This window comes from Sander lucioperca, chromosome 8 (assembly GCF_008315115.2).
Source record: "Sander lucioperca isolate FBNREF2018 chromosome 8, SLUC_FBN_1.2, whole genome shotgun sequence".
Classification (NCBI taxonomy): domain Eukaryota; kingdom Metazoa; phylum Chordata; class Actinopteri; order Perciformes; family Percidae; genus Sander; species Sander lucioperca.
In genome coordinates this window covers 28,506,279-28,522,320 of record NC_050180.1, presented here as the reverse complement: position 1 = coordinate 28,522,320, position 16,042 = coordinate 28,506,279, and the positions used below count along the sequence as shown (strand labels likewise).

Genomic DNA, 16,042 nt, shown 5'->3' with positions numbered 1-16,042 from the left:
TCAAATGCCAATTCGCTGAAGCTTCTTTTATTCACATGTACTGGTCCTGCATGAGCCTTAATAAATATTGGAGATACATCTTACATACACGTTCTCGGGTGTTAAACATCAAATAAGGAACCAAACCCCTTGATTGCTCTCTTTGGGGTCATGGAAGGGGAGGAAGAGTTAACTACAGAAAAACGATGCACTTTATCTTTTGCCTCCCTTCTTGCTTGGCAGGCTATCCTGCTCAAGTAGAAGGATGCCTCCCCTCCCACTCACGCACAATGGCTTGAAGACATCGTGTTCTGTTTAAGACTGGAGAAAATTAGATACTCTCTTCAACAATCAAATGGGAAATTTCAGAAAGTGTGGGGTCACTTTTCTAAATGCATTCCAGACCCTATAAAGGCTTGACCACTAGGTGCAGCTTTACTACGCTGCACACTCTTCACTCATTCCTAGCGCAGGCATGGCAGTGAGCTTATACTATGTCTAATACACAGGCAGTGACTGGTGAGGGATTATTTTATTTACTTTTTTTATTTGTGTATTATTTCTTTTTTTAAAGATTATTTTTTTGGGCTTTTCCACCTTTAATTTTTGACAGGACAGCTAGGTGAGAAAGGGGAGAGAGAGGGGGAAGACATGCAGGAAATTGTCACAGGTCGGATTTGAACCCTGGACCTCTGCGTCGAGGCATAAACCTCTCAGTATATGTGCGCCTGCTCTACCACTGAGCCAACCCGGCCACACATGTATTATTATTTCTTGCACTTTTTTGTCATCCTTCTTTTCACTTTATATCTATGTAGTCCATGTTTATCCTAGGTACAGTGTATTGGTGCTAGCTGCTGTTGATAGTGTATATAGACATGTTCATCTCATGTTTCTGTAATGATCATTCACTACTGCACCTCTGGTATACTGTAAAACCTTTCATAAAAAGATCTTGATTAAAAAATACTGCCTCATGTCTTTCTGTGCCTAATCTGCAACAAGCAATATGGTGTCCCCTGTTGGGACACACTCCCGGACAATGACCCTTTGGTCAGGATGTTTTGTTGACTTTTTTTTTTACCTGAGCTTTTGGGAGCAAAATCAAAAGTAGGAGGAAGGAACCTTTGTGCTTGGAGATTTGGTGGGCTAAGAAATATCATATAACAGCTGTTCAAGTTCCAATCCCACTCCTGTCAAACTGGATGTGTTCACCTTGAGAAAGAAACCTGTTACCCAGTGCAACAATATGGCTCTTTAATGTGTGCTCTATAACTACTTGCCTTGGACCTGCAGGTTAAGTGTGATCTCATCTGACCCCCAGTTGTTGCTGGCCACACAGCTGTAGTTCCCAGAATCCTCTGCTTTCACTGTGCGGATGATGAAGCTGCCGTTGCCATAGACACTACGACGACCATCCACAAGGACAGGTGTAGGAGTTCCATTTGTGCTGGAGACAAAAAACAATGTTATTTACTTTATTAAAGGCCACAATGAAAAGCCATTACAATTGCTTGATGTTCTATCTGTACTGAGCAGCACTTCATGACTGTGTGTGTGTGTGTGTGTGTGTGTGTGTGTGTGTGTGTGTGCGACTTACTTCCCCTTGAGCCACTTGATGGTAGGAGGAGGGTCTCCAACAGCCTTGCATGGTAAAACAATGTCCTTCATCCAGGGAGTGGTCACTGTCCCATTGAAGGTCAGAATCCTGGCGGGAGCTAAAACACACACAAACACACACTTTGGTGACCTTGACACCAAACCTTGTTCACTTTTAAATTATGTATTTAGACCTTGATGAAAACCAATGACAATAAACATTCATACAGGGCTTTTATACAATTCAACTACAAAAATGCACTCAACTTATTAATAATTATGCTTTGGATGACAATAACTGTATAAATCTAAACCCTATCAAAGGTTATTGTCAGGCCATCTTGGATGGGCTGTTGTACCTTTGGCCAGAGGCTCCACTGTGATCTTCTCACTGTTGTTGCCATGACCAGCAGCCGTCACAGCCACCACCCAGATACTGTACTGTCTGTTTCGAGCCAGATTGGGGATCCTGTAGAAATAGGCATCTGGGGACGCCTCAAACTCGCTCATCACCTGTAAAACGGAGAGAGAGGAGAGATTAATGTATCATTGGGCAGCACCAGTGAAGTCCAGAGAAATGCCATTTGTTAACAGAAAACTATCATGTTGGCTTTTCATAACATACAGATGGTTTGACTCAAAGCTTCATGTAGCAGCATGCCACGTTTTAATGTTTGAGCTACTCAAGACCACAATCCTTCGATTGGCTTTGACAAACTGGGTGGAAAAAAAGATCACTGAAAATCTTTTGGTATACAAATGCTATTACCATCGGATGCAGGTTAGAGCAGAAGACGATGTATTTCCTGATGATGCCGTTGAGTTTGAGCGGAGGCAGCCAGGAGACAAACACCACAGAGCTGCTGGAGGCTGCAGCCTTAACCCCCGCTGGGGGACCAGGAACTGGGGAAGAAGAGAACAGTGTAGGGTTCAGCGGGGCCAAGATAAACATACTGAATATACATGCATATGTAGTTTTAGTATGTATTGCTCTATGTATAAATGATTATCACCGTGAAGCATAAGCAGACCAAATATCCCCAGTTTGTTTAATACTCTTGAAAAAGGTCATGACAATGTCATGTTATAAGTGAGAAATAAGTATTCCTCCACTACACAGCACCTTATAACCTTGACTTTAGTCTATTGTCTTTCTGCTACATGTTTTTTTAGAAGCAACTTAACTGTACTGGCACATTTTCAGAACATGAACTTGAAAAAGCATTGAAAATGATAATGGTAAAGCAAACACTAGTACGATTTACAGTAGGGTAAACATACATATGTTGTTTCTGTTATATCTGGTAATGTATCATACCATCCTCCTTAGTGCGAACGTAGATCTGTTCACTGCGGACACCATCTCCAGCATTGGTAAAGGCTAAGACCTGGATGCTGTAGTTGGTGTACTTCTCCAAACCGTCCAGCTCCAGAGACGGTTGATTGGTCGTCACGTTCCTGATTTCTCCCAGTTCTGACACAGGAGAGGAGACACATATATAAGCCTAGGTATAAAAATGGGTACGCACTACAATGGAATGGTGCATGGTGCAAGGGATTTTGCTTTTATTATTGCTCTGATTCCGCTCTCCTCTCCTTTACTCCCTCATGTCCTGTCACTCAGAGCTGAGGCAATGGGCCTCACTGAGTTATTGCATTTTGAATTATTGATGGGGACCAGCAAGACTGCAGGGTTGCTGCTATACAGCCGAGTATAAATTAAAGGGAAAAACCCAGGAACCACAGATATTCCCTCTGTGCAATGCAGACTTTGTATTTCCACTATAATCATCTCATACTACAATGTGGCACAAATTGTTAAATTTTTCATCAAATATGTAAAATGAAATGTAGATCAAAAATGTATACTACTATATACAGTAAGTGCAAATAAGTTCGGTAAAATTACACTTACACTTAAATGATAAGAGTCAGATATACAGTAGTGCATGTGCTACAATTGTCTCATACTGAGATCAACTGCAGTTGGAATAACATATCTAAAGATTTTGCAAAAATACACACACAATACAGCTTGAATTATCCAAGTTACACTACCTCTCCAACTCACAACAGCATCTTACAGTATGACAATACTACAGCTTCCTCTAGTGGATGAACCATGACAAGCAACAGCAATTAAAAAAAGCATTGATGACAAACCAGCTTATGTAAAATGTATGGACTTAATGGCAGGTAAACTGCATCGATCAATAAATCATATCATTGTCTGGGTGTGTTGATGTTAATACCTCCGTCAGGCAGGTTGGCCCAGTAGATGACTCTGTATCCCTGCAGGTTTCCATTGAGAGCCTCTCTGGGCAGAGGCATCCAGGAGAGAGAGATGACTTCTGGGGACTTTGCTAAGGCCAGGACATTTTCAGGAGCCCGAGATGGCACTACCAGAGATAAGAGACGAGAAAAACTGAAGGTTTAATGGAGGCTTATGGAGTGGCAATACTAGTGGCTGCCTGTGCAGGTACCTTCATAGAATAGAATGCCTCTATTGTCATTGCATATAACAATGAAATTTCAATTGCACTTCCCCTGGTGGTGAGACATAATATGACAAGACAACATAGTAAAACATGAATGTAGGCAGTTCACTGAGTACCACAAATGACAAATAACTGCCAAAAAAAAAAAATATATATATATTACACATGGAACAACTGTTTGGATACCAGAAATATATATTTGGAAACCAAATCTTATTATAACTAGAGGAGACATTAGTGAAAAGTGGTGTTTAATTCTCAAATGGTTGAATGTTGTATAATATTTTGTAAATAATGACAACTTTATCCTCAAAGTTCCAGACGATTATTTGGAGTAAAAGATCTTGCAAAACCAGATATATTAATGTCAAATGCAAAACATCCAGAAACATTCATTACGTGTGTCAGAAGCATATGGTATTTTTGTGAAGCAGGTCAATTTAGTTGAAGATTTTTGTTTTTTAAACCAAACCATCCAATTTATTATTTTGTTGTGAATAATGGATAGAGGTTTTTAATTACAAAAAATGAGTGCTTAAAAAACAAAAAGGGACTCTTTATATTTTGTAAAATAAGCCTAAAAGTCCTTTAAGACTTTGGTAGAATAGTACTGAAGCTCAAGCCTCTGTTTGTCAGATGTAAGTTTACAAATGTCCAGTAGAGGGGAGCCTTTCCACAAGAATATGTTAAGAGTTTTTTTTTTAAAGCCATTGTATCTAAAACGGCCTAGGCAGAAGAGATGTGGTTCAAAATATCAAGTCAAACAGCGAGTAGTCTACAAAATAAATAAGAAATATATGGTTATATTAACTTAAAGCAACAACCCAATAAACTAATTACAACAACAGGGACACATGGACTTGGACCCATTGATGTTTACAGTAACACATATATAACACATCAGATCCACTCGCACCCCCTCCTTACCATCCTCCAGTGTTTTGGTGACGACTTGCTGTGAGGATGGCCCGGTGCCTGCCCTATTAGCAGCCTGCACCACCACGCTGTACTGAGTGAACTTCTTCAGGTTGTCCAGCACGATGCTCTCTGTGGTGTCTCCTGTAGTGTCCAGGCTGATGATGGTGAACTGGTGGCTCCCACCAGGGCTGTACTCTCTGTAGCCCACTTGGTAGCCACGGATCACTCCATTCTGCAGGTACTTGTAGGGAGGCTGCAAGATGAGGAGAGAAACCGCTTAGAAGACCGACTCATAAGCTGTGGTGACACTTAGACAAACTATTCAAACATTAAATACTAAATCTAAAGCAAATAGAGCATCAATATGTTGGATGTGTATGTAAGGTAATGCAGCTTGACTATATATTACATATGAAATATCATTACTTCTCTTCTGTCCATTTCATATATTCATAAACTATCATGACCAAATAATTATCATCAACTACTACAGGTTATAAAATAAACCATAACTATATAACATAGCTATAAGTCACTGTTGCTCCTTCTTAAGCTCACCTTGCTTGTCTTTAACCATATACTGACATTTTAGCTACTTTAATAACGCTTATTTATTTATTCTTTATTGAGATCCTGATTAGCCTTCACAAAGTGGTTGATAGCCTTTTTGGAGTCTAAATAAAAAATATATAAATAAACATATAAATATATACAGCAATATTTGTAGCTACTAATCCAGAATATAGGTTTAGCAGTCCCAAGCCTCAGTTTTACAACTATTTACACATTTATATCATAAAAGACATTTCTTTGTGTTTCTCCCACCCGTTAATTCATAATATCAATTTCAGTGCCGCAGCTTATCAGTACAGCAATATACACAAAGTTTAAACTTTACCTTCCAGGAAACTTTGATGCTCTGTGGGGAGGTTGGCTCCAGAGTGACATCCTGTGGTGGCCCGTCAGGAGCTGCAAATAGAGCACATCATTCAATATGACTGCATGCTTGTGTTTAAATTGAAGAGATGATCCACCACTGAGAGAGCAAGTCACTTTTTATTGTATTCAATTTCACTAGATGGTGGTGTTGAGTTAAGAATGTATTTTCCTTCACACTCTTATACAGTACCATGTTTCCACCTCAACTTAATAAAAAAAATAAAAAAACGTGTTTAATCATCAACGTTAACCTTTAAAATAATGTGAGAAATGATACATGTTTTATTTAATTAGAAGTTTATGACTTTATTTTAGCAATGAATCTAGTAAAATGGGGCATTTTAATGTGCCGGTATGTCTGTGGGGGGATCATTATAGGCAATAGAAGATAAGTGAACACTGATAGAGCTGACTAAAAGCAACAGTGAACTGATCTGTTTCCCCAGATATTAAAGATGATGGCCTCCATTTCAAACAATCATAAAATAATTATGTGCAAGATGACTCAACAGGTTTGAGGGCCAGGAGGAGGAAATTGCCACAAAAGCTGAGGAGTTTATTTCCAAACCAGCATTCGGACAGTTTAAATTCTCTACAGAGCAGAGTTAAAGTATTAAAATGTGTGTTTTGAAGGAAGTGGAATTTTTTTTTTGTACTAGGAAAAATAATTTCAGCTGCACCATAGTTTGACTAATTACATGTACCTCCTTATTGTTTGCAGTGTTCAGATCCTTTTCAGTAACAATGTTACTGTAATGTTACCATAGACTTTATACTCAAATTAGGAAAAACTGTGAAAAATGCATTTAAGATGTCATATGACAGTGTTTCCACAGGACTCATGAGAAGCTCAGTTACCTGCTTCATCAGTAGTGATGGTGAGCTCGTTGCTAGGGTTGCTGTTGCCGATGATGTTCTTGGCGACCATGCGGATGTTGTAAGTGGAGGAAGGGTGGAGGTCAATAATCGTGGCCTGGTTGAGTTGCGGTGATACATCTTTGGTTACCTGGGCTGATAGCCATGACGCTAGAAGAAACAGAGGGGGAGAAAAGACTGTTAGGAATGGATAGTAACATTTCACATTTCTTATTTCTGGATTGCTTGTTTGCTGTGTAACTCAGTAATTGTAACATAGACATAACAGGTTATCTCTTCAACTTGTGTCTACCTGATTTGTTCTTGCACTCAATATCATATCCTGTGATGGGGCTGTTGCCATCAAAGCCCATGGTCCAGCGGAGAGCTATGGTCCGATCTTTAACCTCCCGGATCTCCACCTCTGGAGGGTCGGGTGGTTCTGAGACAAAGTGTGAACACAACAGAGTTATAGCAGTAGTCATGAAAGAGAACTGGATGGCAGGCAGACCAGACAGATGCATTGGTTTTACTCTGTCTGTGATTTCCCCAGTAGGAGATTAAGGATAGCTCTGCAAAGAGCAGGAGTTACACTGTGCAGAAATTAAATTAATACATGAATAAATTAAGTAATAAATGATAGAAAACTTTACTACTCCTGGAGGGAATTTTCTTCCAAACAGACCCACTGAAAAAGCCATGCGCTGAACTGAGTCTTACCTTGCACTGTCAGCTGTATGATGCCTCGATCCTCACCGAAGGAGTTGATGGCATGACAGGAGAAGAAACCAGAGTCCTCACGAACGGTTGGCATAATCTACAGAGAGACAAACCATATGCAGAACATTAGGGTGGGCAGAGAATCTAAAATTATGTTTAATGCTCAGTGATTTTTCAAAAAGGAGGACAGGCAGTGTACTCAACTTCAATATTCTTATCCTGACTCATGATGGACATTTAACTACTAACTTATCAGAAAGCACAGACTCCTTTACAATACTACATTACACATGTATTCATTCATACTGTGTTTTAATAAGCATTGAATTAAACTGAAAATAACCTCTTTAATATTTTGTACTCTACTTGAAGATTTTAAGATGATGTGAGTATTCAAGCCATTTTTTCTTTTACCATGCCTACCCTACTCTTTCTCCCTCTCTGCTTTCCATCTTTAAAGATAATAGATAAAAAGGACTGAAGGTTGTGCGCTCACTAAAACTAGATTGAAAACATGTTTGCATGGCAGTGAAACTGAGCACTCACCACCAGAGTAGAGACGACTTCATCAGCCACCTCTTTAACAGTGACCACATATCGGCTGGTCTCCGGGTTGATGATGCGTTCTTCTTTCTCCCAGCGCACCATTATGGGTTTCTCCCCGTGAGCAATGCAGCTCATCCTCTTCTCCTCGCCCTGTGTAGCCAGAGTGGTGTTGGGGTAGGAGGTGATCATGGCTGGGACTGTATGGAGGGGACAGAGGTTTAGGGGAGAGAGTAGGAAGAGCAAGATTAAAAACAACGGATGCAAATGAAGATGTTATTAGAATAACATCAAATATTACCTTTTTTAAACAGTATTTTACTTTCCCTTCCACCAAGGACCACTTTGGAATAATTTCTTTCATTGTGCCATGTGTAAAACGTTTTATTCCAAAATAAAATAAATAAAATCATATTTTGAAAAACATAGCACATATGCATTTTCTAACTGTTTCCTGTCTTATACTGAGAAAACTCCTTTTTTCTGACAATTATGACAACCATTTAAACACTCCTGGGACCATCAGGAACTCATGTTTGAGTCAACCTGTCTCTCACAATACTTAGAGATTGAAACTGAGCCCTTCAGGTAAGCCTGCGCCTGCTTTGATTATGACAGTGAATGGTAACGTGCTGTTTTCTGAGGCTGAGGCGGAGGAACGGAGAAGAAAGTGGTGACTCCTGACTGAACTCCCAGCAGTCTGAGCGTGGAGCCAGTCTGGCTCTATGCCGTAACCGCACACCAGGCTCATTAGCAACACATCTAGCCTGCGTGTGTGTGTGTGTGTGTGTGTGTGTGTGTGTGCATGTGTGTGTGTGTGTGTGTGCGTGTCGTTTTGCAGAACCAGTATCTGTTGTAAATGTCTCTCACCGATACTACTCACAGTCTGTACTCACACTCAAACTGTTGTCATACTCACACTTTCTTTCATTCTGTCCTTTTCTCTCTACTACATGAAGCCGTCTCCCAATTATGACACTCACAGAGACTTTCAGGTGCTATTCACAGTATAATTATCGCTAAAGTGTGAAGCTCCTGAGTGGAAATACTCTATATTAACTTCTGCAGTTTGAGCAGACTGAATGAAAATGCTAATCTTTATTAATGTGGACATTATCTTAATTATTATTACAGCCATTGCAGGTAAAACAATACAAATGATCTGATTTCTGCCAGCTGGCTTATAAACTTGAGGCAATTTGAGTGAGTCAAAGCTAATTGAAATGTGTAGGAATCCATTCAAAGCTCAATGCCCTTTGAAGATGGTCAGAAAAAGGCAGGCAGTTTAAATTACAGTAACTGAACATATTTCAACATTAACAAATCCAATAATGTTTCCCTTACAATGCAGAAAAATTAAGAGTGAAATTACAATGGTCACTATAATAATCTACTAATGTGTTATTTCTTTTTATACAAACCAGATTTTAATTCATTACAGGAATGCATTTGTTAGCAGACAACAATCACCAGAATACAGTGAAAAACATCACAGCCAAAATAGACTCCTGAAATCTGACCAACAGTCCAAACGCTAAGATATTCAATTTACAATGATTTCCCTATTTTTGCTTGAGAAATAACTTAAAGCTACATTGACGTTTTGGCCACTTGGGGGCAGTGGAACCAAGTTATAAACACAACACTGACATATTATCACCCTATTAAGTTGATATGGAACATGTTAGCAAACAGTTGGAGCAACATTATCATTGTTTTGGAGTGGTTATTTTTTGTGTCCACCTGACAAATGTGATACCAATATTCACTCTCCCTTTAGATCTGTTTTGGTCTCCACCAACTCCTGAGTGAAATGTTTGTCTCTCCAGCTTTACTTTACTTTGTTTAATGTACAGTGTGTTTTATTGCTTTTTTGCCAAAACAGCTACCAGCTGCGGCAATAAAATATGAGCCATTTGATCCATTGTTACTATGTTATGTGATCAGTCAATTATTTTTTATTTACATTAGACAGGCCAGTGTTTAGTATCATATGTTTATTAGAAGGTTTCCAGTATATGTAAATATGTGCTATGGTGAATACTGTGTCATTGAAAAGGACAGTAGTGGCAGCTACATGTGGCAGATACTTGTGTAGTAGAGGTTGGAGGCCCTCTCTTCCAAGAAGAGATGAAATTTGTGGGTTTGAGTCAGTGTTTGAATGTCTGTACACTCCTGAATAAAGTCTGTGTGCATGTGTATGACTGTTATACTGTGCGTGCATATGTATGAATGTGAGTGCATGAGAGCAGCTGTGTCTGGGGGAGCTAAGTGGGCGAGCACAGAGAGCGGAAAAGACTTGTGCTCATGACACATCTCAGCCACACTACACGATGGAGGAGAGAGAGAGAGCATGTACCCCTGCAGCGCTAACTATGATCCCTCTCCCTTGCTCTCTCACTCCATCTCCCTCCTCAGGCTCCCACCAGGACAGCGATGATTTAATGATGAGAGAGACCACTTTGATTATTCATACGCAGCAGACAAGTCCACCGGCCGTACTGTTGTCTCACACAGACACACACACATTCGAACATATACTGACATGCACAAATAACGACAGACGCACTTACACATCCATGCACATTCTGAAATACACAAACAAAGACAAATACAGAGATACTGTAGAAACACTGAGAAGATAAAGAAAAAAACATAAGGATGCACATGCACAAACAAATGCAAACCAAAACAGAAGCAATGGCACACAAAAACAACCAAAACACTATTTAGAAATACACACATGCCTCCCCTCACACACAGCATTCTCCTGGGTCAAAACAGTATTTGTAGCAAACTTTGTAACCATTTGTTTTGGCTTCACACAGGCGCTAGTCTGGTACATATTGCTCATACTAGAAGTGCCAGGAAGGTTAGACAATCACGAGTCAATTAGTCAAGTACTTGAATTTATAATGAATCATTTGTTATTGTGTACTGGTGTGAATGGCAAATTGCCCTGATGTGTTAAACCATACCCATTCTGCAGCACAAGCACAATGCTACTGATTATTTCTTGCTCTGTTGTTATTTATTATTTCAATGGTACACAATATATAGATGTATCTACATTGTACAAGATCTGCACACTTTTGTATTAGAGCCTAACCGATTCTGATTTTGTAAGTCTCATTCCGATGTTTTATAGAGAAGACACACCAGCCTGATAATCGGGCGTCGGGCCGTCTGGCCGTCTGGCCGTCTGGCGAGGTCCGTGACTCGAGTCTTTTTGGTGTGTCCAGTGCCGTCGGCCGTCCGAGGAGCCGTCGGCCTTTATTTTGGCCGACCCGACATGTTCAGTCGGGAGACAGGGCAGTTGGGACTCACCCGGAAATGGGGAGCGGATGAGCCTCTCAAAATCTGACGAAAATCTTTTAAACTGACCTTTGTCAATCTGAAATGAAGACAGATTCAGCAACTGCATGGCCTATTTCTCGCTTAAAATGTTTTCAGAAACACATTTCGGTGAACTATTTTAGTACAATATGAGGTCGTATTCTGAACACACATGACAGTCTGGCTGTGAATTTCCGGAGAAAAAAGAACCACGTGACGCGTTCGCCGGTTTTCATTTTCTGGGAAATAATCAGACTGTTAATGGAAACAATACAGAGCAGCGCCGCCTGCTGCTATGGAGACGTATTACGTTTCGCGCACGCACAGAGCGTATGCTCAAGTCGGCGTCGCCTCAGTGTGTTCTGAGGCATTTTTTGGACCTCAGGGACCCGACTGATCAGTCCGACTGCCTTTTCTGCCGATGGTCGGCCCATCTGGTTGGTGTGTCAGGGCCCTTAGAGTTTAAACAAGAGTCTGAAGCTGCTCAAGCAGCTCTGTGATGTACTTTAGCACTGCTTTGAGCTTAATGCTAACATCAGCTTGCTAACAAGCTCATTACATTATTATTACATTACATTACATGTCATTTAGCTGACGCTTTTATCCAAAGTGACTTACAATTAAGTGCTTTCAACTGTGAAGGTTCAAACTCTAGACAACAAGTAGTAAGTGCAAATACATTAGCTTTAAATAGGCAAAGCTACAAAGGGACATATGAAAGTGCAGGTTCAAGAATTTATTTATTTATTTTTTTTTTTTTATCTGAGGTGTAGTCGGAAGAGATGTGTTTTTAGCCTTCGGCGGAAGATGTGTAGGCTTTCGGCCATCCTATATATATATCGATGGGGAGCTCGTTCCACCATTTGGGAGCCAGGACAGTGAACAGTCGGGACTTCGTTGAGTGATTACACAATGACAATGCTAACATTCTGATGTTTAGCAGGTCTAATGTTTACCATGAAGCTAGCGTGGCTTAGCTCAAACATATCTTAACGCTGATACTATTATATCTGTAATAAGCTAATATCTGACAATAATATCAGCCGTGTATCAGTCGGTCTCTTATTTATATGTGTGCTGTAAATTAAAATGAAGAGAGTTAACGAGCACATACACACACAAACACAAATCCTACACAGCAACGCCCCCTCGCAAACAAATGAACACATACAGACTCCTTCAACATGTTTCTGACTTCTTTCTCACAGTTAGAGCTGGGCGATATGGAGAAAATCAAATATCCCGATATTTTTGACCAAATACCTCGATATCGATATTGTGGCGATATTGTAGGGTTGACAATTGGTGCTTTCACAAAATATGCACACAATGAGATTTTTGATAAATAATCATCAGTTATGTTGATATAATAGCTATGTGGGTAAAGGCAAATAATAGAACAGCTAGAACAGTCTGGTGTGTTCAGAAAATTACATCACTTTACTGTAATGCAGCCTTTAAAACCAGGAAAAGACAACACTTGTGTCATATCAGGATATTACGATATCCAAAATTTAAGACGATATCTAGCCTCATATATCAATATAATATCAATATATTGCCCAGCCCTACTCACAGTACATTTCCTTTTATGATGCAGCCAACAAAAATCAAGGGGGAGCTGCTATACTTGTATGTGTGCTAGTGTACACATATGAGGCCTGTGCACGTTTGTGCGTATGTGCACCCTCAATGCCCGCCCACCCCCCACATGATGAAATGTGTCAGACTGGGGACTGCCAACGTTTAAACCTAATCTCTTATTCACTCGCAGCCCCTACCTCTCCCTCGATCCCCATACCATCATCCCCCTTCCCACTGCCCCTGCACAGGAAATCGCTGATTTATTTTGCATGGCAACTATGAATTTTAAGTGAGTCCTATTAAAAGAGTCTTCCCAGCCCCTTCTCTAAATGTTATTGCTCCTTAACAGGGGCTATTTTCCATCTAAATCTGAGGCCTTGGCAGTGGAAGTTAACATCGACAAAGCTTGTGTTTGCTCATCGAAAGAGAAAGGGCACGCGATGACAGCACGCAAGACACAGCACTGTGTGTATGTGTGTATTTGTTTCTGTATGAAATCGTGTTGTATTAGAATATTCGTCATTTATGTTCTGATGTATGAGCACATGCTTGTCTATATGAATATGCATATATGAATACATATGCCTGTGACCTTGTATTTGTGAGTGTGTGTGCGTATGTGTGAATGAAACATACTAAATGTCCGTGTATTTAAGATGTCATGTAGATTGCAGTATCTAAAATCTTCGATCTTGGTCGTGCATCAGTGGCCCGGGCTGAGGTGAGGCCACTCACTTGCTTCCTCCTCCTCCTCTCAGCTCTATGCATCTGCCGTGCAGCACTTGCAGGGCCCCGGGCTAAACCTATTCTTTTTGATAGCCCATAATTGCTCGGTTGATGTATATTTTTTAATATCCAGCAATATTACAGGGTCCTGGTAATAAAACACGGTGGGTAGAGGAGAAAGTGTGAGTGGGAAGAATGGAGAGAAGGGAGAAAGGGAAAGCTGAGGGGGAAAAGGAGGGGAACAAAGACAGGAGGTGAGGGACTGAGCAATGTGGAGGAGGCTTTACTCTTACCAAGATGGGTCTTCAGCAGAGACATGCGGGTTAAATCTTGTATAATAATACAATTCCAAGTTACCAAATGACCTTGGTGGTGGAACTGTCTTAAGCATTTGCAGATGGAATTAGAGTTCAAACAATTATTTGAATGTATCATTTTTCAAGCAGAATTGCTAAATGTGTTGATATGCCTGTCAAGTTATTTTTTCTTGACGGCCCATAACAGAGGTAGACAAAAGCAGCTTCTCATTTACAGCCAGCGAACATCAAATCTGCCGGTTACAGTGACACGCTGGCAGATTTGATCAGTTGTAGCTAGCTAGATAATTAAGCTAACGTTGACTACATTAATAGTCAAATGCAATGTCTGAGTTTTTAATGTTTTCAGCTGACTCGTTTTAAAATGAGAACCTTGTAATGATGTCTTAGCACTTGATGGCTACAGACTGTACATGATATGATGCTAAAAGATTTATGCTAAAGCCACATGCAAGCTAGTTGTCCAGACATGCTCACTTTTCCCTGTTACGCTAGAGTAGATACCGTACACCTACTGCTTAATCCATTCCACACACATTTGCTCTTTTGTTTTTGGTTTTTAGAGAGGATAATTACACAACCCTGCCCCCTTACACAAACAAGCAGAACAATTTTGTCACTTTACAGGATTCACTATGTTGACATTGTGAATGATTTAGAAAGAGGACTTACAGCAAAACATGCACAGAGACGCGGAGGAGCAGCACAGGTTGATGTATTTAAATGTAATATTCATCTGAGATTAAGACTATTTTGTTAGAAGAGTCAAGAGTCAAGATTCAATAAAAGCTAAAAAAAAAATCTGTAAATGGTAAATAAATGCAGGCTTTGTTGTTGGCAGTGGGGGATTTAGACACTTGGAGGACTTACACAGCTGCCAGCAAATGAACAAGGGTATAAAATGAAACAAATAATGTGTTATTTAACTTTTTAATCTTTCTTTCATTGCTGGAAATGTAAGAAACAAAGACAGCCAGCGAGCGCATGCACAAAAGAAGCATGCGGACTGCTCTTCCCTTGAGCCCCTTCGTCGGCTTCTAATTGAAGTATTGACGGATTTAAATGAGGCTGAAATGCACTCAAGAGTTCCAGCGACTCATAACACACACATGCACCCACACGCACCCACCCACCCACACACACACACACACACACACACACACACACACACAAAATCACACACGGTGCATGCAAGCAGACTGAACACAATACACCATGAATGGATACACAAATAAAAACCGATGTAATTGCAAACACACATGCAAAAAATAAAATATGCTTAAAGTTTGTTATGCTTAAACATGAAAAGAAATGTGCACACAAACACACATACAAACATAGAGAAATGGACATTATGGTGTTGGAGCGCAGTAATGGTCCCCCTTTTTAAACCAGTCATGCGAGTAAGTACACTTTTACAGAAAGCATCTTGAGTGAACGACTACAGTTTGGGGTTTAAAGGGCATGAAATGTGATCTGTTGATGAGTGACAAGCATGTGGCTGAGCCAGCATGTAATGAAGGAAGAACAGCACTGAGTTTTATCATAGGCCAAATGAACTTACAGCTGTTTCCTGTAATGTGAATTATTCAAGCTGTGAAGATGACACGTCAATGCTAACTGAATCATAAATGACTTGAAGGTTTTAAATGACACTGCAAGAGAAATGTAATTTGGGAGTAAATGGTCAGAGTGTAAAAAAAGAATTGTACTCACATGTATACATATATTCTGGGGATGTCATGATGGCATTGTTAATTGCAAAACAACCAACCAGATACTCAAGCACTAAAGTTAGATTTTGTGATTACTTTGGCAAAATATTACTAAACCTGCAGCAGATTTACCAACACATTTTGGAGTTTGGTATATGGTAATTTGTGGTATTTTCCTATTAATAGCGTGGCTGCAGGAAAAGTGTATTAACTCATATAGATATTCAGAAGTCTTTAACAGCAGGCATTAAATTGGACAAAGGCTCAGTAAAATAAATGTGTTTTAATTGTGCATTTAAGGCCAAATGTATTG

At 40.0% G+C, this 16,042-nt stretch overlaps 1 protein-coding gene across 4 annotated transcripts in view; it reads right to left on the bottom strand.

Moving 5' to 3' along the window:
- The window catches only part of dscamb (Down syndrome cell adhesion molecule b), a 119,107-nt gene that overhangs the window by 15,523 nt on the left and 87,542 nt on the right, over nt 1–16,042 (bottom strand). For all 4 annotated transcript variants that reach the window (XM_036004320.1, XM_036004321.1, XM_031290845.2 and 1 more), the window contains exons 12-23: nt 8,055–8,251; nt 7,509–7,605; nt 7,102–7,230; nt 6,792–6,959; nt 5,893–5,963; nt 5,004–5,247; nt 3,831–3,977; nt 2,897–3,052; nt 2,348–2,481; nt 1,938–2,091; nt 1,580–1,697; nt 1,263–1,429 (exon numbers count right to left, since the gene is read on the bottom strand). In XM_036004320.1, coding sequence (XP_035860213.1) covers nt 1,263–1,429; nt 1,580–1,697; nt 1,938–2,091; nt 2,348–2,481; nt 2,897–3,052; nt 3,831–3,977; nt 5,004–5,247; nt 5,893–5,963; nt 6,792–6,959; nt 7,102–7,230; nt 7,509–7,605; nt 8,055–8,251 — 1,782 coding nt within the window. The remainder of the gene's footprint in view (nt 1–1,262; nt 1,430–1,579; nt 1,698–1,937; nt 2,092–2,347; nt 2,482–2,896; nt 3,053–3,830; nt 3,978–5,003; nt 5,248–5,892; nt 5,964–6,791; nt 6,960–7,101; nt 7,231–7,508; nt 7,606–8,054; nt 8,252–16,042) is intronic.